This window comes from Gorilla gorilla, chromosome 12 (assembly GCF_029281585.2).
Source record: "Gorilla gorilla gorilla isolate KB3781 chromosome 12, NHGRI_mGorGor1-v2.1_pri, whole genome shotgun sequence".
Lineage (NCBI taxonomy): Eukaryota > Metazoa > Chordata > Mammalia > Primates > Hominidae > Gorilla > Gorilla gorilla.
In genome coordinates, this window is record NC_073236.2 from 52,966,401 (window position 1) to 52,991,497 (window position 25,097).

Consider the following 25,097-nt stretch of genomic DNA (forward strand, 5'->3'; position numbering starts at 1 on the left):
CAGGACTGAGTGGAGCAAATACTCCTTACTCCCTAGCACAACTGCACTTGAATGTCACAGAACAATGCAGGGGATTTGTATTGAGTTAAACCACTAATATTTAGAGGTTAATTTATCACAAATGCAAGAGTTTCCATAACTAATGCATCCAGGGGTTCCCAGTCTATGATTTTAGACAATACCTGACAAAGCAGTGAGTAACTTTTAATCATTTACTGAGAAAGTTGTTCATTTTGCAATGCTGTGGCGCCCATGAGAGAGTGGATAGAAAGAGGTAGCTTGTGTTTTCTAAACAACAAATACTTTGAATACACATACAAAGAAGAAATACAAATGGCCAACAAGCACATGAATAGATGCTTAACATCATTTCTCATTCAGGAAGTACAAATCCAAACCACAATGAGATATCACTTCACACCCACTAGGATGGAACAAAACAAAAACAGAAAATAACAAGTGTTGGCGATGATGTGGGGAAATTGGAACCCTTTCACTGTTGGCAGAAATGTAAATGGTCACAGCTGCTATGGAAAACAGTTGGTTAGTCCCTCAAAAAGTTAAACATAGAATTATTGTATGACCCAGCAATTGCACTGCCTGAGTACATACCTGAAAGAATTGAAAACAGGCACCCAAACATATACTTGTACAAGAATGTTCACAGTAGCATTACTCACAAAAGTCAAAAAGTAGATATAGTAGCCCACTCAAATGTCCATCATTAGATGAACAGATAAAGAAAATGTGGCATATACAGGTACATACACAAAATATTACTCAACAATAAGAAGAAATGGTGCTACAATGGGGATGAACCTGAAAAACATTGCGCTGAGTCAAAGAAGCCATTCGCTAAAGACCACACATTGTATGGGTCCATTACATGAAATATCTAGAACAGGTAAATCCAAGAACAGAATGAAGATTAGTTGTTGCCAGGATTTGGAGAAAGGTGACAATAGGGAGTGACTGCTTAATGGGTGCAGGGATTTCTTTTGGGGAAATAAAAATATTTCAGAACTAGATAGATGTGGTGGTTGTACAACATTGTGAATGTACTAAATACCACTGGACTGTAGGCTTTTGAATGGTTAATTTTGTGTTATGTGAAATTCACATCAGTTTTTTTAAAAAGCTCACACTAGTGTGTGGTCTCCCCAGGTCTGTGTCCATCCAGACCTCAACAGTCGCTCCTGGGAGCGAAGGCAGTATCCAGCGAGACTCTGGCCTCTGGCTGGGCTGAGTGACTTCTTTTCCCCCAGTGCCTTTGAACTCTCTGCACCCAACTCAGCCATGAGCAATGCTGTCACCAGCAATGGGCAGAGGGGCTGGGGCAAGAGTGGGATGGAAAGAATACTGGATGTGGAGACCAAATGTGACAGTGTCCTTGCCCGGCTGCCTGCTTTAGATCTCAGGGGACACGCCATTTCCTCTCCGATAAACTCTAAGCTCTTAGGGTAACCCATGGACCTGCCTGGCTGGGTCTTTGTTGACATTTACAAGGAGCCTCTCCCACAGCCCTCCAAGGGGTCCCTCTCCCCTGCAGGCTGCATGCCCAGTTCTCCCTGGACCTCCCCAACCCCCTCTCTACTAACCCCCGTTTGAACAGGAAGACACAGCCTGAGCCAGGTCTCCCCTCACAAATCTCCCCACCAGGGCTGGATCGCTCAACAAATAGAGCCGGCCCCAGGGCACTCGCCGGCAGGGCGCAGCCGGTGATCGTCACAGTCCTTCGAAATTCTTAAGATCTAGGTCTTGCTGCACCCCCACAACCTACAAACAGGGTCGGGGCCTTCTCTGCACCTCCAGTTCCCAGCTCACCTCCCTCAGCGTCACAGCCGGTTACCTTTCCTTCCTCCCTGGCAAGGGAGGGCAAGACTTGGGGCTTGCTGACTCCAGGCCCAGCCCAGCCCGGGGCACCCAGGAGCCCCTCTATTGCTACTCAAACAGACAAGAAGCGGCCCGAGTTAGTGGCCAGCTCCACCATGCACCACACATCCTGACCTCTCTGAGCCTCTACTGTCACTCGGGGTCACAACCCTTTCCTGAGCACCTCCCGGGGCAGGGGGCGATGACACACATGCAGCTGCCTGGGGGAGGCCGGCGGTGTCCCCTCCTTTCTGGAAAGCGGAGGGTCCTGGTGGGCTCTGGAAACGCAGCCCAGACCTTTGCAATGCTAGGAGGATGAGGGCGGAGACCTCGCGGTCCCCAACACCAGACTCCCGCCGCCACCGCGCCCGGTCCCGCCCTCCCCACTGCCCCCCCAGCTCCCCGATCCAGGCGCCCCGCCCGGCCAGCTCCTCACCCGCCCCAGCCGCGACTGTCTCCGCCGAGCCCCCGGGGCCAGGTGTCCCGGGCGCGCCACGATGCGGCCGCGGCTGTGGCTCCTCCTGGCCGCGCAGCTGACAGGTAAGGCGGCGGCGCGCGGGCTGCCCAAGGGTCTGCGCTCCCGGGGCCTGAGCGGGGAGGTGATAAGTGGCTGTCCTGGCCCTGGTCCTGGCAGGGTGCGGCGTCGAGCCCACGGTGGCGGGGCGCCCGGGAGGCAGCTTGGCAGGCACGATCCCTAAGGGTGGAAATAAAATACCCCCATATCGCATTACCCCGGGGGACTGGAGAGCCCCTGGACTGAGGCCACCTCCCCTCAAAAGCCTGGACGCAGGAGAAGGGGAGGCAGTGAAAAGGGGAGCGAGTGAGGGAAGGAAAGAGAGGGTCGCTGGAGGTCACGAGGGGAAGGAAACAGGTCCCTGCCCAGGGTCCCCGCAGGATGTGCTCGGAGGAAGGTTGGCCAGGCCATGGGTCCTGTGGACACATTTTTATTACTTCCGGGGAAGTGTTTGTAGTACAATCAGACAAACATCGGGCGTTGTCAGTTCTCGGAGGGCTAGGGCAGGGTGATCCCTCTGGCTCCCGTTCTCCCTGATGTCGCTGGTGTTGGGTGTCATGGGTAGCGTGGCTCCCTAGGAAGCAGCCTGGAGGTTGGGTTGTTGGAGTTGGATGGGGCATCTGGATTGTCCTTCTGAATAAGCCCAGCCAGACTGCCTTTTGGAAGAAGCCTCCACACACCCGGAAAACTGCCCAAACTGGTCGATTTGCTCTCGTGCCCAAAAAGCCCAAAGCTGGTCATCTTGCCAGGGGGTGACAAGGCCTGCCCGCCGGGGGTTCTGGCCCAGTGAGTGCAACATCATAAATAGAAAGAGCTCAGACCGTTCAGAGCACTAAAGTCATTACTGATGGATGTAGAAACATCAGGTCCCTCTGAGAATGGAATTCCTGGGTTACCGAGGGGAACATGCAGTGAGGCCTGGCTCCATGTCCAGCACACAGCAGGGCCTTGGCCACAGCCCGGAGTATTCAGTTCCTAGGGGACAAAAAGCAAGTGGGCCCCGGGAAGAGCCGGGGTGTGTCTCAGCCAGGAGAGGAAATGCACACTCACAGCCCAGGCCTTGCTCTTACGGGAGTCGCTTCTGGGTTTTCCCCGAAGGGCTTTGGGCACCTGTGTACTTGCAGCCCCACTGTGTGCTCGTGAGCACATAACCACCATCGGGGAGAGGATTGCAGGTTTCTTCAATTCAGTGGTTCAAAGTCAGGTTCTGGGGTCCCACAAGCTGGGTGTTAATCTGGATCACTGTGTGACCTTGAGCACATCTTTAACCTTCCTGAGTCTCTCTTTCCTCATGGGTAAAGTAGGTGCAAAACAGTATCTCCCCCACAGGATTTGGTGAGGATCAAATGAAACAATGTATGCGCCATGCCAGGCACAGCTCAATAAACTGGCATTATTGATTCTTATTAACTCCCCCAAGAAGCGAGTGACCCAAAGCAAGGAAAAACCTCTGCTCTGCTGGAACGGCAGTGTGGTGTTTGGGGAAACAAGAGGAAGTCCAGCAGCCACTTGTGCCCCAGGCATCATTTCCTTCTTGTTTTTATTTTTATTTTTATTTTTTAATAATTTTTTCTTTTCCAAGACGGAGTCTTGCTCTGTCGCCCAGGCTGGAGTGCAGTGGCGCAATCTTGGCTCACTGCAATCTCCGCCTCCCGGGTTCAAGCGATTCTCCTGCCTCAGCCTCCCTAATAGCTGGGATTAGAGGCACGCGCCATCATGCCTGGATAATTTTTGTATTCTTAGTAGAGACAGGGCCTCGCTATGTTGCCCAGGCTGGTCTCGATATCCTGAGCCCAAGTGATCCTCCTGCCTCGATCTCCCAAAGTGCTGGGATTACAAACATGAGCCACCACACCCGGCCCCATCATTTCATTCTTGATGCAAGCGAAAGCTGAGAGTGGTCCAGGAGCGAAGTCAAAAAGTCGAAGTTCATTTCATCAGTGTTGGAGAAGGCCATTATGGGGCCACGGAGCCTGAGCTGCAAGTGCAGGCAGGATTTTCAACATGAGGTGCTCAGTAAGCTGGCTCCTCTTGGGCACACACACATGCCCTCTGGCCCCCTCTGCCTACCCGGGTCTGTGTCCTCTCTGTGCCTCCCAACTCCTGCGTCTCTGCCCTGGCCTGCAATGTCTCCCTTTGCTCCACAGCCAAAATGAAGGGCTCACCAGGTCAGATTGTGTTTGTTGGAAGCTGTGCAGCCTTGGTGTGTATGGAACCTGTTCTGATCCTTCTCCTTGAGATTTAATTTACTTCCAGTAACAACCCTGTGATATGAGACACAGGGACAGTATTTACCTGTGTACATGGCCATACAGTTTGCAGTGTGCTTTTTTGGACAGCATTTCATTTATTTCCAACCCTCAGAGGCAGGCAGGACAACAGCCCCAAGCTGTCCTCCTTTCATAAGAAGACAGAGGCTCGGTGACTGGCCTGAGGTCTCACAACTGGCACGGCCAGAGGCTGGGTTCAGGGCCGGGTCTGTGAGTCCTGCTCTAGCTCCTCATGAATAAGCCCCTGCTTGCCAGGTGCTTCTCGTCAGAGTCTAAGATGAACTCCCAGCCCTGCTTCTGTGGTGTCTGTCCTTCCACTGGGGAATAGGGATCCAGTGACCCATCAGTTGCTGGGCTCGGGGGTCATGGGCTGTAATTGTACCTACCAGGGTCTGTCCAGCAACGGACAGACCAGCCACATGCTCTGCTGTGATTCTGGGCTCCTCTCCCAGCCTGTCCTGGGTCTCCTTCGGCAGTTTGGAGCCTGCCAAAGGGCTGTACATCCAGTGGCAGCCAGAGGAGGTGAAAGGCAACCAGCTTCGGCTTCAGACTTCAAATCCTTGAGTTTGACTCCTAGGCCACTTACATACTGTAAGTGGGACTTTGAACAAGTAACTTCATGCCTCAGTTTCCTCATCTGTGTAATGAGGATTAAAAATCCTGGATCCATCCTTTTGTGGTGGTACATGCCTATAGTCTCAGCTACTTGGGAGGCTGAGGTGGGAGGATAGATTGAGCCCAGGAGGTCAAGGCTGAAGTGTACTATGATAGTGCCTGTGAGTAGCCACTCCACTCCAACCTGGGCAACATAACAAGACCCCATGTCTTTTAAAAAATTCCAAAGCCAGTTTGAGGCTTGATTGAGTTCCTTTATGCAAGGGCCAGGCATATAAGTACACAATAAACAAATGGCAGCTCTCTCCCCTGTACCTTTGTAAAGCTGAACTTAGCAAACACCTGCCTTCCAGATGATCTCCTGGGAGGTGGGGTATGTGAACTCTGAGTCCAGGAGCCAACAGCTGCGCTCAACACACTCCCTGGACCCAGTAACTGGGCAGGTTCTTCCATGGCTTTTCCTTTGACACTTGACTCAGTGTGACTGCGAGGTCCCACAGCTGTGGCTAGGAAAATGTGCGATGTCTCTGTTCTTGGCTTTTCCTAGTTCTCCATGGCAGCTCAGTCCTCCAGCAGACCCCTGCATACATAAAGGTGCAAACCAACAAGATGGTGATGCTGTCCTGCGAGGCTAAAATCTCCCTCAGTAACATGCGCATCTACTGGCTGAGACAGCGCCAGGCCCCGAGCAGTGACAGTCACCACGAGTTCCTGGCCCTCTGGGATTCCGCAAAAGGGACTATCCACGGTGAAGAGGTGGAACAGGAGAAGATAGCTGTGTTTCGGGATGCAAGCCGGTTCATTCTCAATCTCACAAGCGTGAAGCCGGAAGACAGTGGCATCTACTTCTGCATGATCGTCGGGAGCCCCGAGCTGACCTTCGGGAAGGGAACTCAGCTGAGTGTGGGTAAGAAGCAGGCTCAATGCTATCAGTGAGCACCGATTGTGTGCCAGGCACGTGCCAGGCACTGGGACCACCAGGCTTCAGTGTGCCCCACTCTGCAGCCGTGACTAATGGCACTGCTGCTAATAGTAACAGAAAGTACAAGTGGAGACTTACCCAGGCCAAGCCCCTCCAAGTGTTTACATAGTTAGCTTGCTTAATGCTGCCAACCACCCTGGAAGGTAGGTCTATTACCTAACCACTTTAGGTGGGAATAAGGTGAAACTGGAAGAGACGGGTCAGAGTCAGAGATGAGCATTGTGCTTCTCTTTTTTATTTATTTATTTATTTATTTTTGAGACAGAGCCTCACTGTTTTGCCCAGGCTGGGGTGCAGTGGTACGATCTTGGCTCACTGCAGCCTCTGCTTCCCAGGTTCAAGTGATTCTCCTGCCTCAGCTTCCCGAGTAGCTGGGATTACAGGCATGAGCCACCACACCTGGCTAATTTTTTGTATTTTTAGTGGAGACGAGATTTCACCATGTTGGCCAGGTGGGTCTCGAACTCCTGACCTCAAGTGATCCACCCGCCTTAGCCTCCCAAAGCGCTAGGATTACAGGCGTGAGCCACCGTGCCTGGCCAGGCATTATTCTTCTTATGGGGACAGGGCAGTGCTGTCCTTCAGGCCACATCAGGGACATTTGAAGCTACGGCTGGATTGGGCTGAGCCCCTTGGCCTTATAGTGGTGTTAGAAATCCCCAGAGTGTGCACACAGGGAAAGGAGGCCCTCACTGCCCTGATATACCCAGTGAGGGCATTTCTAGGGGCAGTGGAGGGACAGGTGCCCTTATGTTCTCTGTGAGGGCCTACAGCTCGAATTCATACCTGAGTCGAAGTTAGTAGGGTGACTGAGCCAGGCCCAGCTTTGCTTGCAAACTTGCCATGCTTTCTTCCCTGGGCCTCAGTGTTCTCTTCTGTGTCACACGGGGGTGCTGATGGCCTCCATGACCCACTTAATCCCAGAGAAGCTGCAGACCTCTGACTTAAGTCAGCAAGTCCAGCAGACGCACATTTCAAGCCACAGATGAAATTCTAAATTTTTAAAGTCATGTTTAAAAAAGCAAAAAGAAGCAAGTAAAATTAATTTAAATAATGTTATATTTAACTCAATTTATTAACTATATTTTCATCTCAACATGTAATCAATATAAAAAGTATTGCTGAAATATTTTACATTCATTTTTCATACTAAGTGTTCGATGAGCATTTTACATAAAACATATGGCTCATCTCGATTCAGACTGGCCACATTTCATGTGCTCAGCAGCACCTGTGGCGTATTGGACAGAAGGCATTTAGTTATGGGTGGTAACTCTCACAGCCTGGCTCTGGCTCTAGCCCCACCTCCAGCTTGGCCCAAGGCTGGAGCCAACCCCCTCCAGGGCTCCCACTGCCCTGCTTCCTGCTCACTTGAGGGCACTAAAAGCCACAAGGGGACCCAGAAATTAGACCACGCAGCGTGAGGAAGTGCAGGGGCAGCTGGGGACAGCAGCACGATTAGGAAGACACAAACCAAAGTGATGCCCCGCCACCTCTTGCTAGCCTGGGAGGGTGTATTGCAGGCAAGAAGCTGAGGCATCCCTTCACGTGGGGGTCCACTGATTTTCATATTGAAAAATGTACTTTGGGAGTTTGGGGTTTGGGGTTTGGGGTTTGGCTTTAGCTTATTGTTTTTGTCTCTGTAAGCCCCACACCTTTCCACTCATGAGATTTCAGAGTCTGAGAAGGTGGAGGGTAGAATAAACACAGCTAGTTTCCAGAGCTTCCCACCACCTCCATCCCAACCGCACTCACTCCTGACTTCCGTGTTTCCAAACCCCAAACCCCTCCCAGCACTACAGGAATGTCAATGCCTCTCTCCAGCGCTGGCTTGCAGCCAAACCTGCTTCTCCCCAGGGCTTGCAACCAGACCTTCTTCGGAGCCGAAACCCACCTTCTCACCCAAGAAAGGCCTTTTAGAGGACAAAGCTGGGATGGTTGAGAAAGTGTTTGGGGAAAGACAGGGCCTTTTTCAGGCCCTTAAGTATATCATGGGCTCGAAGTTTTATTCCTTTTAAGAACAGAGAGGGAGAGATTAAACTGGGGGCTCAGGAGGAATCCAGGGGGACCTGGCTCTAGGCAAGAAGAATTTAAAATGGAACAGTCCCCCAACCTGAGTCTCCCACTAGACCCAGGCTGTGGTGCCCAGCCAAGGCACTGAGGGCCCAAAGAGTTGGCTCCCCTCTGGGCTCACCACTGACCATCTGAAAGACATCCCTGCTTCCTCGGGTAGAAAATAATTCAAACAGAACTACTTCTAGGGCCATGAGGATTGAAGGAGGCAACACTCCCAGGAGAGGGCCAGGCTCGTTGCACGCTCTCCGACCCTGCTGATGACAGTTTCCTCTTACAATAGTTGCCCTCGGCACTATGATGACCCAGGGCCTTGGGTGGACCTAAAGTGTTCAACTTTTTGTCAGAAAATCTTTGCACGTGAGGTAGTGTGGCAGAACGAGAAGCACAGGTTCTAGAATCAAGGTCTTTTGGTGCAGATACTGGCTCTGCAGCCAGTGGCTGTCTAACTTTGGGCACATTATTTCAGCTCTCTGAGCCTAGGCTTCCTCCTGGATAAAATGGGGACAACAGTGCCTGTCCCAAAAGTTGTTGTGTCCAGTAAACTTATGCTGAAAGGCTCAGCACTGCTCCCCACACATGGTTGGAGCTTAGTGCACGTTCATCCTAGTCGCTTCTTCCCATCAATGTCTTGAAGCAGACAAACAGATCGTGTTCTCTCCGCTTTCCAGAGGAGGCTCAGAGAGGTGAGGGGTTAAAATGTCTACTTTTATATAGAAGATGCCAGCCCAAAAATGACTGATCTGTGGGCTTCCCCTGCCTGTTCTCCCTTACAACCCCCCAACACCTTTTTTTTTTGAGACGGAGTCACTGTCACCCAGGCTGGAGTTTAGTGGCAGGATCTTGGCTGACTGCAACCTCCGCCTCACAGGTTCAAACGACTCTGCTGCCTCAGCCTCCTGAGTAGCTGGGATTACAGGCACGTGCCACCAGGCCCAACTAATTTTTGTATTTTTAGTAGAGACGGGGTTTTGCCATGTTGGCCAGGCTGGTCTTGGACTCCTGACCTCAGGTGATCCGCCTGCCTCGGCCTCCCAAAGTGCTGGGATTACAGGCGTGAGTCACCGCGCCCAGCCTTAATATTTCTTTTCTTTTCTTTTTTTTTTTTCTGTCCCCCTGACTCTAGAGTTTAGGTTCATGGTGTCTCCTTACTCCCTCTCCTACCATTTTGGAGAAAATCAGTGCAGAGGGATATGTTTCCTTAACCCACAAAGGCAAGGGTTGGACTCTGTGGCCAGCAGTGCCCCCTTCATCCCCAGTAGGCATCAGAGCCACAGCTGTCTTCCTTTGCTCTGGGTGCCGGCCCACTGCCCCTCCCAACACTTCAGCAGGGGTCACTGGGTAAAAATGAAGGAGAGGGGTGACCCATCCAGGAGTCAGGACAGGGGCTTGGGGTCCCAACACAGCACTCACCACTTGGGGCTGCAGGGGCCAGCTCCCCTCGTCTCTGGCGTTCACCTTTGAAATTAAAGTTTGAGACTGAACTCCCCTTAGCTCTGATATTATATATATATTTTAGGGCCATCTGAGAAGGAAAACCAATCCCCAAATATGACACCTGCGTGGTACTCTACATGCAGAAAAGGGCACCCCCTCCTTCCATGAGCTTCCTCCATGTGCTTAGGGAATGCCGAGTTGGGCGGAGGGGCTCGTTGTGCCAAAGGCTGGGCGATCCAGCCCTGAGGCTCAAGGTCTTCAGCCAGGTGGAGCCACATCTACTGAAACTTTTTTTGGACACAATGTCCCTTTCATTCTCAGATAATCCCAAGAAGGAGGTGGCACTTATCATTATTTCAGCAGATAAGGAAATCAAGGCACAGAAAAATGCTATGACTTGTCCCAAGTCACACAGCGGTTAATCAGGGGTGTAGGTCGGCCGGGTGCGGTGGCTCGTACCTGTAATACTAGCACTTTTGGAGGCCGAGGTGAGTGGATTACCTGAGATCAGGAGTTCAAGACCAGCCTGGCCAACATGGTGAAACCCCGTCTCTACTAAAAATACAAAAAATTAGACAAATGCAGTGGCACAACGAATGCAGTGGTACGCGCCTGTAATCCCAGCTACTCTGGAGGCTGAGGCAGGATAATTGCTTGAACCCGGGAGGCAAAGGTTGCAGTGAGCCGAGATCATGCCGCTGCCCTCCAGCCTGGGCTACAGAGTGAGACTTTGTCTCAAAAAATAAATAAATAAATAAATAAATAAATAAATAAATAAATAAATAAAAATAAATCAGAGGTGTAGGCTCTGCTCAGTTCTGTGTGGCTCCAGAGCCTTCCTCTCTCCAGGACACCAAGCTGAACCCCATCCCTAGGCCCTCACCCCTTTCCCGACATCTGAGAATTCAGAAAGCAGATCAAACATTCTATTGCTCTGTGATCTTCAAGCCCTGTAGCAGCCTGGGGAACAGTCATAAGGACTTCAGTACTTGGATGTAAGACAAATTTTGTTCATTTGTTCATTTATTTGATCTTGAGACAGGGTCTTGCTCTGTCGCCCAGGCCAGAGTGCAGTTGCATGATCATGGCTCACTTCAGCCTTGACTTCCCAAGCTCAGGTGATCCTCTCACCTCAGCCTCCTGGGTAGCTGGGACTGTAGGCATATGCCACCACGCCTGGCTAAACTTTTTATTTTTTGTAGAGAGGGGGTTTCACCATGTTGCCTAGGCTGGTCTCAACCTCCCGAGCTCAAATGATCTCCTGCCTTGGCCTCCAGAAGTGTTGGGATTCCAGGCATGAGCCACCGCACCCAGCCATAAGACAAAGTTTTGTCTTTGAGTCCACGTGGTGTTCACTTGGCTAAGATATGTGTCTTGCTTTCTTTCTGTAGTTGATTTCCTTCCCACCACTGCCCAGCCCACCAAGAAGTCCACCCCCAAGAAGAGAGTGTGCCGGTTACCCAGGCCAGAGACCCAGAAGGGTGAGTTCCCTATCCCTCTGCACCCTCAGAAACAAGGCAGACATCCCCTTGCCCTCCCTCCCTCCCCTCCTTCCTTCCCCAGGCACAGGCACTTTCCAAGTGTCAACTCTAGAGCCTATCTCCCCGGCCCAAGCTAGGGTCAGAAAGGATGCTGAGTGTGACAGCAACTCACAGTCTCTTGGGAGACAGACTCGTAAGTTGTTACTGGACAAAGCTTAATGGAGGAGATCTCCACCCACACCCCTGCGCACAAGTGTCCACAGCTTCATTATTCATACTAGCCAAAAGCAGAAACTACCCAAACATCCACCAGCTAATGAGTTGATTAACAAAATGTGGCTTATTTATTATCGTGGAATATTGTTTGGCCATAATAAAGAATAAAATGAAAGGAGCCAGTCACAAAAATCCACATACTATATGATCCCATGATTATGGAATATCCAGCATATGATCCTCTGTAGAGACAGAATGTAGATTGGTTGCTGCCTAAGGCTGGGGGCTTGGGAAAGAAATGGGGAGTGATTCCTAATGGGTATAAGGTTTCTTTTTAGGGGAATTTAAATGTTCTGAAATTACATTATGATAATGGTTGCACAACTCCATGAATACACTAAAAACCATGACATTGTACACTTTAAACAAGGGGACTTTATACGTAAATTATAACTCAATAAAGCTGTTAACAAACAAAAAATCCACTCAAAGGACCAGCACTTTAAACTTTTCCAGTTTTGGCCAGACGTGGTGGCTCACACCTGTAATCCCAGCACTTTGGGAGGCCCAGATGGGTGGATCGCCTTGAGCTCAGGAGTTAGAGACCAGCCTGGGCAACACGGTGAAACTCTGTCTCTACGAAAATGTAAAAAAACTAGCTGGGCGTGGTGGCACATGCCTGTAGTCCCAGCTACTCAGGAGGCTGAGGTGGATGCCTTGAGCCTGGGAGGTGGAGATTGAAGTGAGCTGAGATCCTGCCACTGCACTCCAGCCTGGGTGATAGAGCCAGACCCTGTCTCAAAAAAAAGTTTCCAGTTTTAATACCTAACAGAGGACCTAATACACAGTATGTGCTAGTTCATGAATACATGTTTGTTTGCGAATGAACACATTTGCTTCTCTATGCTACACCAGACACCTCAGCTGGAGTGTACGCACATACACACACACAGACACACACGCCCACGCACACGCTTTCCTTAAACCCACCAGCCCAAACGTGTTTCTGGAAAAATACTGACCTCAGCCCAGCAAAAGTCACTGGTGACAAACAGAAAGTGCCATCTGCTGCTACCCAGAAAACAAACCACAAGCAGCCCCTGGAGCACTGCCTCGCACTGCTCAGTTTGCTTTGTCTTAAATATTTTAAGTACCAGAAATTATTGAGGACGGCACTGAATAGGATCTGGGAGACCAGGGTGGGAAGCTGCCGTCACATGAGGTCACAGTAAAAAGAAAATCAGAACCAATGTACAGAAGAGTAAAGTCTTAAGGAGCTTAAGAGTAACCTTATTTTATAAAGTCCCATGCCCTGACCCCTTCACCTAAACGATTTCAGGCAGACTACAATAAAAAGTATATAAAAGGCAAATACAATAGAGCCACTAAGATGAGGGTGCAAGAACTGGTTGTGTGCTACGGCTGTGGAGAACCCGGCAACATCAGTTTAAACAAAGGGAAGACCCCAAGTTGTATGGCACCCCAACCCCAGTGATAGAAAGAAACAACCTGCCACCAAAAGAAGAAACCTTCATCCTAGCACTAAATTCTAGAAGCAATCTGCCCATTCATCTTCATGTAAGGACAGCTGAATGACGGCAAACTCAGTCATACTTTTATAAATGATGGCAAAAACAAAGGTCTTCAGATTTCTTGCATAATTTCTTTTCTTTCTTTCTTTTTTTTTTTTTTTGAAATGGAGTCTCACTGTGTTGCCCAGGCTGGAGTGCAGTGGCGTGATCTCAGCTCATTGCAACCTCCGCCTCCCAGGTTCAAGTGATTCTCCTGCCTCAGCCTCCAGAGTAGCTGGGATTACAGGTGCCCACCACCACGCTTGGCTAATTTTTGTATTTTTAGTAGAGGCAGGGTTTCACCATGTTGGCCAAGCTGGTCTTGAGCTCCTGACTTCAGGTGATCCACCTGCCTTGGCTTCCCAAAGTGCTGGGATTACAGGCGTGAACCACTACGCCTGGCCTCTTGCATCATTTCTTGTACTAACCCTCAGTAAATTCCCAGGGCAAAATGCAAACCAAACATTAATAGGTTATTAAGAATAACCCGGATGTGTGTGAAGGTGACCTAGTGGAGTAAGGCTGGGGATGGGTGTGGGGAAAGTAGGTGGAGGTTACACTGAGGAGAGTGGCCCTGGGTCAGTGTAGCCTAGTGGCAAGTCAGTCAGGCCTAGGTCTGAATCTCTGTCTACCACTGCCTGTACTATGAGACACTGAATAAGTGATTCAGCCTCTATGAACCTCAGTTTCCTTGTCTGTAAAATGGGGATGCAGGACTAAATGAGATGCTATTATACACCAGGCACTCAGAGCTTGTGGGGCGTCCACACAGACCTCAAAGCCTGTGATCATGAATGAAACCCATGGGGTCACTGAGAAGGCACTGCCCCTTGAGGCTTAGGGCTGTTCCTAAGACAACACCCTTAGGTGCTGGGGGACCATTTCTAAACCATGGACTCAGGAGCAGAGTGCAGATCCAGAGCTCAGGAGACCCTGAGGCCCCAGTAAGATGAGGAAGGCTGGGCTGGGGGTGTCGTTGGTGTGGCTCTGGCAAATGGCCCCTTACCCAAGCTCGTTATTTGCAGCAGCAACTTTTCCCGGAGAGTCACATTTTGGATGGGAGACAGTGCTCCAGAGGAGACCTGTAGCTACATTGCTGGCCTCCACAGTGGTCTTAACCATGACCTCTCCTCAGGAAGGAGCCCTGCCGCCCTGTACATCCCTGTGACCTGCACCCACCTCCATTACAGTTTTTAAAAACTTAGTTGAGCTAGGCGTGGTGGCTCACACCTATAATCCCAGCACTTTGGGAGGCCAAAGCTGGTGGATAACCTGAGGTCAGGAGTTCAAGACCAGCCTGATCAACATGGCGAAACCTCGTCTCCACTAAAAATACAAAAATTAGCTGGGCATTGTGGTGGGCACCTGTAATCCCAACGACTTAGGAGGCTGAGGAAGGAGAATCGTTTGAACCCAGGAGGCGGAGGTTGTGGTGAGCCGAGATCACGCCATTGCACTCCAGCCTGGGCAACAACAGCAAAACTCCATCTCATAAATAAATAAATAAATAAATAAATAAATAAATAAATAAATAATTTAAAAATACCAATACCTTTCTTCCTCACAAGATGGGAGTTTGCATTTAGTATGTACTTAGCACATATGTATTCAGTAAAAATTCTCTCTCTTCCTTGACATCCACAATGCTTTCCAATTTTCCAAACCTCAAGCCCAAATCTGCAGCCTTGCCCTTTCGCCCGTGGGCCCTGCTCTGTCCCTCAGCTACTCAAGGGACCAGCCACAGGGGCCTGAATGGCGTCAGAGGAGGATTTGGGACATTGATAGTGTAAAGTCTGCTGTTTAAATAGCACACAAAATGGACAAAGGAACAGATAGTCAACTCGTAGAAGAAAAATCATACAAGTTCCCAATATATGAAAATAGGCCAAAGCTTATAAGAAATTAGGGAATTTAAGTGAAATAACATTTTCCCCTACTTGACTGGCAAAAACTAAAACATTTTGATGATATCAAGGGTCAGCAAGGTGCACTATTGGCGGGTGGGGATGGAAGTCAGTGCCGCCTTTTAGGGAGGCATTTGACAGCATCTGTCACAATTTAAAATGGGCAAAGTCTGTGGTTTAGTAGTTCCCGTTCTCAGTATTTACCTCAGGAAGGCACCTTTGTAAGGAAATATACAGGTTGTTTTCTGCAGAGTTATTTGTAAAAGTAAAACACAGGAAACAATCAAAAGGCCCACTGATGACAAGTAACTCATGGTACATCCATGCTGTCAGATGTTACTCTGCTGGAAGAAAGAACACATTGACTAAGTGAAGGAAAAAAGGCACGTTGAAAAAGTAAAGGTACAAAAGAACAATTTGTACAGTATAATCCACTCTATATATTTTTTAAAACTATATGTATTTAAGGCTGGTTGCGGTAGCTCACACCTGTAATCCCAGCACTTTGGGAGGCTGAGGCGGGTGGATCACTTGAGGCCAGGAGATTGAGACCATCCTGGCCAATGTGGTGAAACCCCGTCTCTACTAAAAACACAAAAATTAGCCAGGCATGACGGCGGACGCCTGTAATCCCAGCTACTTGGGAGGCTGAGGCAGGAGAATCGCTTGAACCCAGAAGGCGGAGGTTGCAGTGAGCCAAGATTGCGCCACTGCACTCCAGCCTGGGCGACAGAGCGAGACTCTGTGTCAAAACAAACAAACAAACAAACAAACAAACCCTATATGTATCTATAAAAATTACATAGGCATGGAAAGAGAAAGTTACTAAATTATCAATGGTGATTAATTCTGTGAAGGAGCAAAGATGTCAGGGAGCACTCTAATCCTATATTTAAATGTCTTACAATGAAAATATATTCAGCTATTTCTTGTGAAATTAAAAGTTTTAAAAATAAATAGTAAAAGACTCATTACCAGGCATGAAAATTGTCTACTTCTTAAAAATTTGGATGTGGGACATGAAATTTTATATATAAAATGATTTCAATAATGTTTAAAGTGCTTACAAAGACTAGACGATGGCCGGACATGGTGGCTCAGGCCTGTAATCCCAGCACTTTGGGAGGCCAAGGTGGGCGGATTGCTTGAGGCCAGGAGTTTGAGACCAGCCTGGCCAACATGATAAAACCCTCTCTCTACTAAAGATACAAAAATTAGCCAGGCATGGTGGCACATGCCTGTAATCCCAGCTACTCGGGAGGCTAAGAACGAGAATCCCTTGAACCCATGAGGCGGAAGTTGCAGTGAGCTGAGAATGCGCCACTGCACTCCGGCCTGGGTGACAGAGCAAGACTCTGTCTCAAAAAAAAAAAAAAAAAAAAGACTTGAGGAAAAATACATTACATCGAAATACAAATGGTGGTATTCTCTGGGAGGTGGGGCTTCCAGTTGAATTTTTCGCTCCTTGTATTTTTCTGCGTATCTCATGCAGAAAAATGTTCCGTGTTGAACACATGTCACATGTGTGTTTTCCAGGCCCACTTTGTAGCCCCATCACCCTTGGCCTGCTGGTGGCTGGCGTCCTGGTTCTGCTGGTTTCCCTGGGAGTGGCCATCCACCTGTGCTGTGAGTTGTCTCCTCTTGGGTTGTTGGGTGTCCCTGTTTGCTGTTTGAAGTGTCCCTGGGATACTTTCTTCTCTAGGGGAGCAGAGCAGATGGCAGCCTGGTGGGAATTTGCCTCAGAGAACCTATGGTATTTCCGGAGGTAGTTCTTGGCCTGGGGCTACGCAGACAAAACCAAAGACCACCCTGTCCCTGGAGTCAGGCAAACCTGGGTTTGAGTGCAACGTGGCTGTTTCCTGATCCAGTGCCCTGGTCTCTCTGAGCCTCGGCTGCCTCAGATGGGGGTAGGACATTAGCTACCTCCCAGAGTTGCTGTTTGTAAATTCCTGCCCCAAATGCCTGGCACCCGGCATGTGTCAGTGAGTGGGAACTCACGTGAGCAGTTGAGACCAAAGCCCAGTGTCCAGAAAAGTTTGCCTATGGGGTTTGTGTTGTGTTCCTAGAAGCTAGAAATCCTCTCCACGACACCAATATTGATGAGGCTGTGGGAAACAGAAATAACTGCTGCTCCCAGCCACCCCAGAGACGGGACTGTCTCCTTCTACGGCCCCCACCCCAAGCTCTGCACAGCACTGGGTTCACAAGAAAGACGGGGAGCCGGAGGGGAGGCCTGCATGGCTGCCCTAGAGCCCAGAGCCCAGACTCTACCCCAATTCTTCTGCTCACCTGTGCCACCTCGAGCAAGCCCCTTCCCCTCTCTGCGCATCTATAAAATGGGCAGGTGGGACAGCAAGGGCATGAACTAGATCAGTGGCTCTTAACTTTTGTAGGTCACAGACCCCTTTGAACATACAATGAAAATAACGGACCTCTCCCCACAGAAATGCACCCAGGAGCATACTTTTGCCTACAATCGTTCCCACAGAGGGGCCCCTGTACCCCATTCTAAGAAACCCATAAATTTCAGTGGTTTGCAAACTCTCTCGATCAAGGAAGGACCTCATTGGTAAAATATTTTGAAACACATTTAATAACATGCATAAAATATTAAATAAGTGAATACAGCTAATTGAATATTATAAAGTAAATGCAGCAGTTGGCTGTATTTACTTATTTAATATTTTATGTATGTTATTAAATGTGCTTCAAAATGAAAAGTAAGTTGGGTGTAGTGGCAAGTGCCCATACTCGAGAGGCTGAGGAGGGAGGATCACTTGAGCCCAGGAGTTCAAGTCTAGCCTAGACAACATAATAAGACCCCATTCCTAAAAAAAAAAATGAAAATCAAAAGTAATAAAGGCTGAAATACAAATGTCAATAGACATGCTTTTATTTTCTTCCTAACTCCCAGTGGGAAATCTCGCTCACCCTCTGAATGCAATTGCCCTAGCCTGAGACTGCCTGTCTCTGGGACCTTTCATGTCTGACCTGCTGTGAAGGGCAAGCAGGTGTGTTTAAGGACACAGACTCTGCAGCTGATTAATTGAGTTTGAATTCTGGCTTTCCCACTTACTAGCTGCATGACTTTGGGCATGTTATCCAGTAATTCACTCACTCTGTGTCTCAGTTTCCCACATATAAAATGGAGATCTTAAAAGTAGTATCCAACTCAGGTTTTCAGTGAGCATTAAGGGGATTAAAATGTGTAAAGTGTTTGGGCCAGGGTCTGGGACCAGGGAGGTGGGCTGAGGTGTCAGCTGCCCCTGTGACAATCCTCCTTGGCCTCTGGGGCTCAGCGCAGTGACCCACAGCCCACACTGACTGGCGCCCTTGCTTTCCTCTTCCAGGCCGGCGGAGGAGAGCCCGGCTTCGTTTCATGAAACAGTAAGTATATAACCTGGGTGTGGCCTTGGGTTCCTCAGCCCCTGCTGCAGCTTGCAGCCTCTAACTGCAGCGGGAAGCCAAAGTCAGACCTCATCGTCCAAAGATCATAGACTCGGCCGGGCATGGTAGTGCACACCTGTAGTCACAGCTACTCGGGAGGCTGAAGCAGGAGGATCACTTGAGCCCAGGAGTTCAAGGCTGCAGTGAGCTATGATGGTACCACTGCACTCCAGCCTGGGCAACAGAGTGAGACCCCATCTAAAAAAAAAATTACAGACTGTATAAATAGATGCGGTGATAGAGTTCAGGAACCTAAGAGATAACCTAAACAAACAAAAACCTGACCAATAAGTTAAATGTATTTCAAGAATATTCTTAGCTCTCCTGAGGAGAGCAATCAGGCTTTGCATGCACAGAATACCGCAGAGTATCCCAAACTCATCCCATCCGTTATTTCATCCCACCTATTATTTCATACCCTTGGTTCTGTGTGAGATAAGGGGTTATCACCCTCATTTGACAGATCAGTGGAGAGACTACTGGAATCGCATTTGAAGACCAGCCTCTTCCACCAGCCATTGCTTTCCTTCCCTAGGAGCTGCCTTTGTCCCACCTGCCGCCCTCGACCCCATCTGGGTCCCAGGAGTTGACAGAGTCACACAGCATTCTTGGGGCCCACTAAGCTGAGAAAGCGCCTGTACTTACCCTGGGCTGGGCTGGGACCTTTAGTGGTGGCCATTTAGTCACCACCTTTGCAAGTTGCTTTGCCCTGGTAGGGCAGTGACATTAGGTCCTGGGTCTTTCATGAGGCTGTTGGAAGCCATCCTGGGCCAGGGCAGCATTCCTGCATTTGATTTTTGTTCCTCAAAACAGAGACTGTTTCACATCTGCCTATCCAGTTAATTACATTTGATCCTTAGAACAACCCCCTCTATACAGAAATGTTTGGGGGAGCAAAAGTACACAACTCTAAATTGAAGAGGGCAACAGGTTCTCTTGCTCAAAAGCTCCAGCTTTAGGTGGAGACAGGGCTGGGTTTGAATCCCGTCTGCCAATCACCATGTGACAGCCAGCAAGTCACTTCACATCTCCAAGTCTCGGATTTCTCGTCTGTGAAATGAGCTAACAGTGCCAATCTCACTGTCAGTGTGAGGATTCACTGGGGTATTATCCTTAAAGCATGTGGCCCCAGGACCCCGGAGTCAGAGCACAAGCTCAAGTCACTTCAGTAAATTCCACTCTGCAAGTGCAGCAACGGACAAACAAAATGTATTTCTGAATACTCTAAAATTGTAAATAGCCATATAAATTCATATTACTATATGCTCTGCATTGTTGTACACATTATATCTATATCGAGAGTGGCTTAAACATGCCTGCTGGATTTTATGGGCAATTTTCAATGATATTTTAATTGTGTACAATTTTCACCTTGTGTGTTGGATTTAGAAGCTGCCCCCTACCCAAGAGATAATAACTTGAGTGTAGCTGTCTCAGGCCAGACCTCTAGAAAGTTCCATTCAAGGCCGGGTGCAGTGGCTCAAGCCTGTAATCCCAGCACTTTGGGAGGCCCAAGGCAGGTAGATCGCCTGAGGTCAGGAGTCTGAGACCAGCCTGGCCAACATGGTGAAACCCCATCTCTACTAAAAATACAAAAAATTAACTGGGCGTGGTGGCAGGCGCCTATGTAATCCCAGCTACTCGAGAGGCTGAGGCAAGAGAATCGCTTGAACCCCGGAGGCAGAGGTTGCAATGAGCAGAGATCACACCATTCCGCTGCAGCCTGGGCAACAAGAGTGAAACTCTGTCTCAAAAAAAAAAAGAAAGTTCCGTTCAAAATCTCTCCCATGATGACCTTCATGGAAAGTAAGTCCCTCTCTGGTACTAACTGTAGTCTGGGTCTGTCCCCACCCCTTCATTTTAACTTGCTCCCCAGTGATCTGATGCCAGTTTTGGGGAGGCTGGATGCAGGACCTCATGCTTTTGCAAGCCCAGGATCAGCTTGAGGCAGGGAAGGGGCTCTGGGTGGTCGTGGGGGAACCCTGAGACCTCCTCACTCTCTTCATTTTGAACAGACGTACTCTCTTCTATTGTCTGGGTTTACACTTACCTGTAACATGTCATTTGAACAAAAGGGTTTGTGGCTTCAAAAAAGCTTGAAAACCACCTCTGGTTTTGCTCTCATGATCCAGGCATGGAGGAAATAGCCTGTGGTGCTCACAGATCTGAGTTGCGATTTGAGGTAGTTGTTCCCCAACCTCTAACTGTCCTTAGAAAATCATCCCATCCTCAGGCCAATTTCTTCTGGCCCCTTGATATAAATTTGTGATTCTCTTAGATTATCTTAGAGGTACTACAGGAAGTAATCCAATTCAAAGCTACCATTCTTTGAGCTGCAGTTTTGTTTTGTTTTGTTTTTTAGCCTTAACAATCTTTTTAATGACTAAGATGGGCCCTAGAAACATACTAACAAAAAACTCTCGGCCCCAGGCTACTTGGAGTAGAACTCTGCATTCTCATTTGCCATTTGTCTCTGTTACAGGAAATTCAATATCGTTTGCCTGAAAATAAGTGGTTTCACAACTTGCTGTTGTTTTCAGATTTTACAAATGAGCAGAGAATACGGTTTTGGTGTCCTGCTACAAAAAGACATCGGTCAGTAACAAGCACGATGTGGAAAAATGAGAGAAGGGACACATTCAACCCTGGAGAGTTCAATGGCTGCTGAAGCTGCCTGCTTTTCACTGCTGCAAGGCCTTTCTGTGTGTGACGTGCATGGGAGCAACTTGTTCGTGGGTCATCGGGAATACTAGGGAGAAGGTTTCATTGCCCCCAGGGCACTTCACAGAGTGTGCTGGAGGACTAAGAAATGCTGCCCATGCCACCGCTTCCGGCTCCTGTGCTTTCCCTGAGCTGGGACCTTTAGTGGTGGCCGTTTAGCCACCATCTTTGCAAGTTGCTTTGCCCTGGTAGGGCAGTAACATTGGGTCCTGGGTCTTTCATGGGGTGATGCTGGGCTGGCTCCCTCTTGGTCTTCCCAGGCTGGGGCTGACCTTCCTCGCAGAGAGGCCAGGTGCAGGTTGGGAATGAGGCTTGCTGAGAGGGGCTGTCCAGTTCCCAGAAGCCATGTCAGTCTCTGAGGGCTTCCTTTGGGGCCGGGAACTTGCGGGTTTGAGGATAGGAGTTCACTTCATCTTCTCAGCTCCCATTTCTACTCTTAAGTTTCTCAGCTCCCATTTCTACTCTCCCATGGCTTAATGCTTCTTTCATTTTCTGTTTGTTTTATACAAATGTCTTAGTTGTACAAATAAAGTCCCAGGTTAAAGATAACAAACGGCTCCTGTGACATAAACATGCGAAAGCCCATCTACAGCAAAGACATCAATGCTCAGTGGAACAGAAACCAGAAGGAGAAAATTTGTACATCCTCCTTTTGCACCTGAGATCCTCATTTGCCCGACGTTGTAGGTGTGGAGAGTCCTAGAGAGGCTAGGAAGCGCCCAGGGCACCCAGAGCCAGGCTGCAGGTGCCTCAGGCCCATCTCTCAGCCCACTCCCAAGCTGAACTAGCACGTGTTCATTTCTACCGCGGCTTGAACCGCAGGGATCCCTGGCTTCAAGTCAGGCACCAAACAGAAGGTAGGAGGCATGAGGGGTTCTGTCACATGTCTCTTCATTTTCTTATTGATTCTTAGCCTTGACAGTTGGAGAAGGAAAAAGCAAGGAGAAAGTGCTGAGCAGGAGTGGAGAGTGAAGAGCAGGACCTCGTGCCTGGGTTTGAAAAAGTGCCTGAGACCCATCTTAGCCGCCCCTACCTGAGCTTTAGCAGCCTAGGAGCTATTGCACCATAAAACACTGCAACCTGAGGCTGCATTAACAGAAGCACCACGTCCAGGTCCAAGGAGAATCCAGCCTCACCTGCTTTTCCTGGCCAGCTCAAAGGACATTGACAAATCAGGTTATGTTCAGTTACCTGTGACAACCACAGAATGTAAGAAATGTTACAAAAAAAACAGGAAAGGAAAGACGACTCTGGGGAAGGGGCAGTGTGACCTTCTCCTGGCATCTGGGGTGCGGCCGCAGCAGAATGAGGTGTGGTGGGTGGAGTTAGAAAGGCATAGATGCAGTGTTACCGGAAGGAGGGCCTTGAGTGTAAGTCGTCCAGGTCCTTGGCATTTTGAACAAAGAACTGAACAAAACGTACAAAGTAATAAAGGAATAAAAGCAGCAAAAGGAAGAATTTATTGAAGTGAGAAAGCACTCCACATGGTAGGAGTGGAACCTAAGCAGATAGCCCATGGGCCCAATTGCAAAGTTTTCTGGGTTTTAAGTACCCCTTTTGAGGTACCTGTCGGCTACCCCTTATCTGGGTGAAGGATTTGGTCCATGGCTAATGAAAGGCTGAGGTGAACTGACGCCCTATGCGGATGAAGGGATGGCCCGTGCTTGGTCTGTGGTCAATCCAGGGCAGTCTCCCTTTCCATCTGAGATGCAGTGGAAGGGGGAGGGTTGTAGGGAGAGTAGCCTTTGATCCTTGGTTACTCAGTGTGGGGAGATGGGGTTTTTCCTTTTGGTGTACGTTAATTGGCCCTAGATGCCCTGCCCCCAGACCCAGGTGTTTTCCGTTTGCTCCAGCTTTGAGAAGACAGCACAAATTGGCCTCAGATTCCCTGCCCCCAGACATAGATGTTTCTCCTTGATTCGGCACGAATTGGCCTTAGATTCCCTGCCCCCAGACCCTAGACTCCTGCCTCAGCAAGAGGTGTTCAAAAGAAACAAAAGCTCTGCCCATCAGCTCTGAGGACGAGGGACAGGCTGCCTTCCAAGGCTGAGGGGAGGGGTGAAAGAATTGGGGTCAGCTGGACCAGACTCCTCTAGGGTTCGTGTTTCAGGTGGGCCCCTCACCCGGCCCATCACAAACAAATAAGAGATTAAGGCCTGCAGTGCACGTGGTCTGCCCTCCTTGAAGGCTCACACCCAGTGCACAGCGGAAGTAAGAACAGGCCACAAGGCCCCTTGTCCCACTGCAGGCTTTGAAATTTGACCGTCTCCCTGCTGCTGTCTTTGCAATTGCATGTACTTGTTCACAAGTTCTCATGGGGTTGGGCTGGGGGCAGGGGTGGTTTGCGCTCCTCCGGCAGTTTTCTGTGCAGCAGGCACCTGCCGAGGCGGGCTCAGCTCCGGCCGCCCAGGGAGCTGGAGCAGGCTGGGCTGCCAATGGTGGGGGCTGCGGTGAGAAGGTCTGCACCCAGCACCTGACCTTTGTTTGAAGAAGGAACTGAGCTGCTACTACACTCTATAGGGCCATTATGATGAAATATGCCCCCCAAACTCCATCCAGCTATCTTTTGACTAGCAATTCCACTTGTTGGCATTTATCTGAAAGAAATACATCAAAAAGTGGCATTCACAAAGAAATATGCATCAGATTGTTCCTTCTAGTGCTGCTTACTAGCTAAAAATGGGAAATAATCCAAATGTCCATCAAAAGGGACTGGTCAGATAAATTCAGACACAGTCTAATAAGGGGGTTTAGGCGGCTGCTAAGGAATGAGTAGATCCATATATGCTGATATCAAATGATGGTTATGACAAATGCATATATTTTTAAAACATCTGTATAGATTATTCTTAATACAATATATGGTGCAATATGTAGTCACTGTTAAAATTCAAGCACAGAAGAAAACAAGCAAAACAAATATATGTTGTTAGAAGTTAGGATACAGTTACCCTTGGTCCAGTGGTGGTCATTAGGAGGGAGCATGAGGTTTGAAGGTGAGCGTTTCTGCTTCTCAATCTGGGAATCACTTATATGAGTGTGTTTCGTTAGTAAAAGTCATCAAGCTGTACACTCAGATATGTTGACTTTAGAGTTATGGATATAGATGTAAATTATACTTCAAGAAAGAGACTTTTTAAAATCCAAGTACAGAACATTGTAGAAATGTGTAAAATTGGTATTTGGAAGTTTCTTCAGCAAGCACATGGGATTACAGCTCACGCCTGTAATCCCAGTACTTTGGGAGGCCCACACAGAACGATCACTTGAGCTCAGGAGTTTGAGAGCAGCCTAGGCAACATAGCAAGACCTCGACTCTACAAAAAATTTTTAAATTTTTTTCTGGGCATGGTGGTGCTTGCCTGTAGTCCCAGCTATTAGGGAGGATGAGGTGGGAGGATCTCCTGAGCACAGGAGTTTGAGACTGCAGTGAGCTGTGATCACGCCACTGCCCTCCAGCCTGGGCAACAGAGAGAGACCTTGTCTCAAAAATAATTTTTTTCTAAAAAAAGTTTGTTTTTTTTCTTCCCATATTTTTTAAAACATAAAATTGAAATCTCGAGAATATAATACATAAAATAGAGAATATAGAAAATTAAATCTTCTAATATTGTTCTGCAGATTTGATCTTTTTTCTCTAATAATAAATCAAGGCCTCCGGGTATATTTGTTTGTATATGTACAGGAAAAGGTCTGTAAGGATTTACTTTCAGCTGTTAATTGCAGTTACTCTGGGGAATTTCCACTTCTGCTTTGTACAGTTCCTTGTGTGAATTTTTACATCATGTATTACTTTTGTAGTTGGGGAAAAAGCAATTAAAAGTTTGGAAAAAAAAGAACGTCTGGCCATTGTTATAATAAGAAATTGGAATCAATAAAAATATCCACAAACGAAAGATTTATTCATAAATTAAAAAAATCTGAACCATGGAAATCACGGTGAGGCAGGTCCGAGGTGGCCAGACAGCACAGCCCGGGTCTTTACCAGCTGTAG

General features: G+C 48.6%; 1 protein-coding gene across 3 annotated transcripts in view; it reads left to right on the top strand.

Moving 5' to 3' along the window:
- The first annotated feature begins 2,156 nt into the window (after nucleotides 1-2,156).
- CD8B (CD8 subunit beta) overlaps nucleotides 2,157-25,097 on the top strand; it is a 45,578-nt gene continuing 22,637 nt past the window's right edge. The window contains exons 1-6 of one of the 3 annotated variants that reach the window (XM_019020825.4): nucleotides 2,163-2,412; nucleotides 5,819-6,178; nucleotides 11,155-11,244; nucleotides 16,472-16,561; nucleotides 18,286-18,322; nucleotides 20,923-24,931. In XM_019020825.4, coding sequence (XP_018876370.2) covers nucleotides 2,370-2,412; nucleotides 5,819-6,178; nucleotides 11,155-11,244; nucleotides 16,472-16,561; nucleotides 18,286-18,322; nucleotides 20,923-20,935 — 633 coding nt within the window. In that variant the 5' untranslated portion in view covers nucleotides 2,163-2,369 and the 3' untranslated portion in view covers nucleotides 20,936-24,931. Of the gene's footprint in view, nucleotides 2,413-5,818; nucleotides 6,179-11,154; nucleotides 11,245-16,471; nucleotides 16,562-18,285; nucleotides 18,323-20,922; nucleotides 24,932-25,097 lie in introns of those variants that run through there. The other 2 variants (XM_019020823.4, XM_031007790.3) reach the window with 2 other exon arrangements.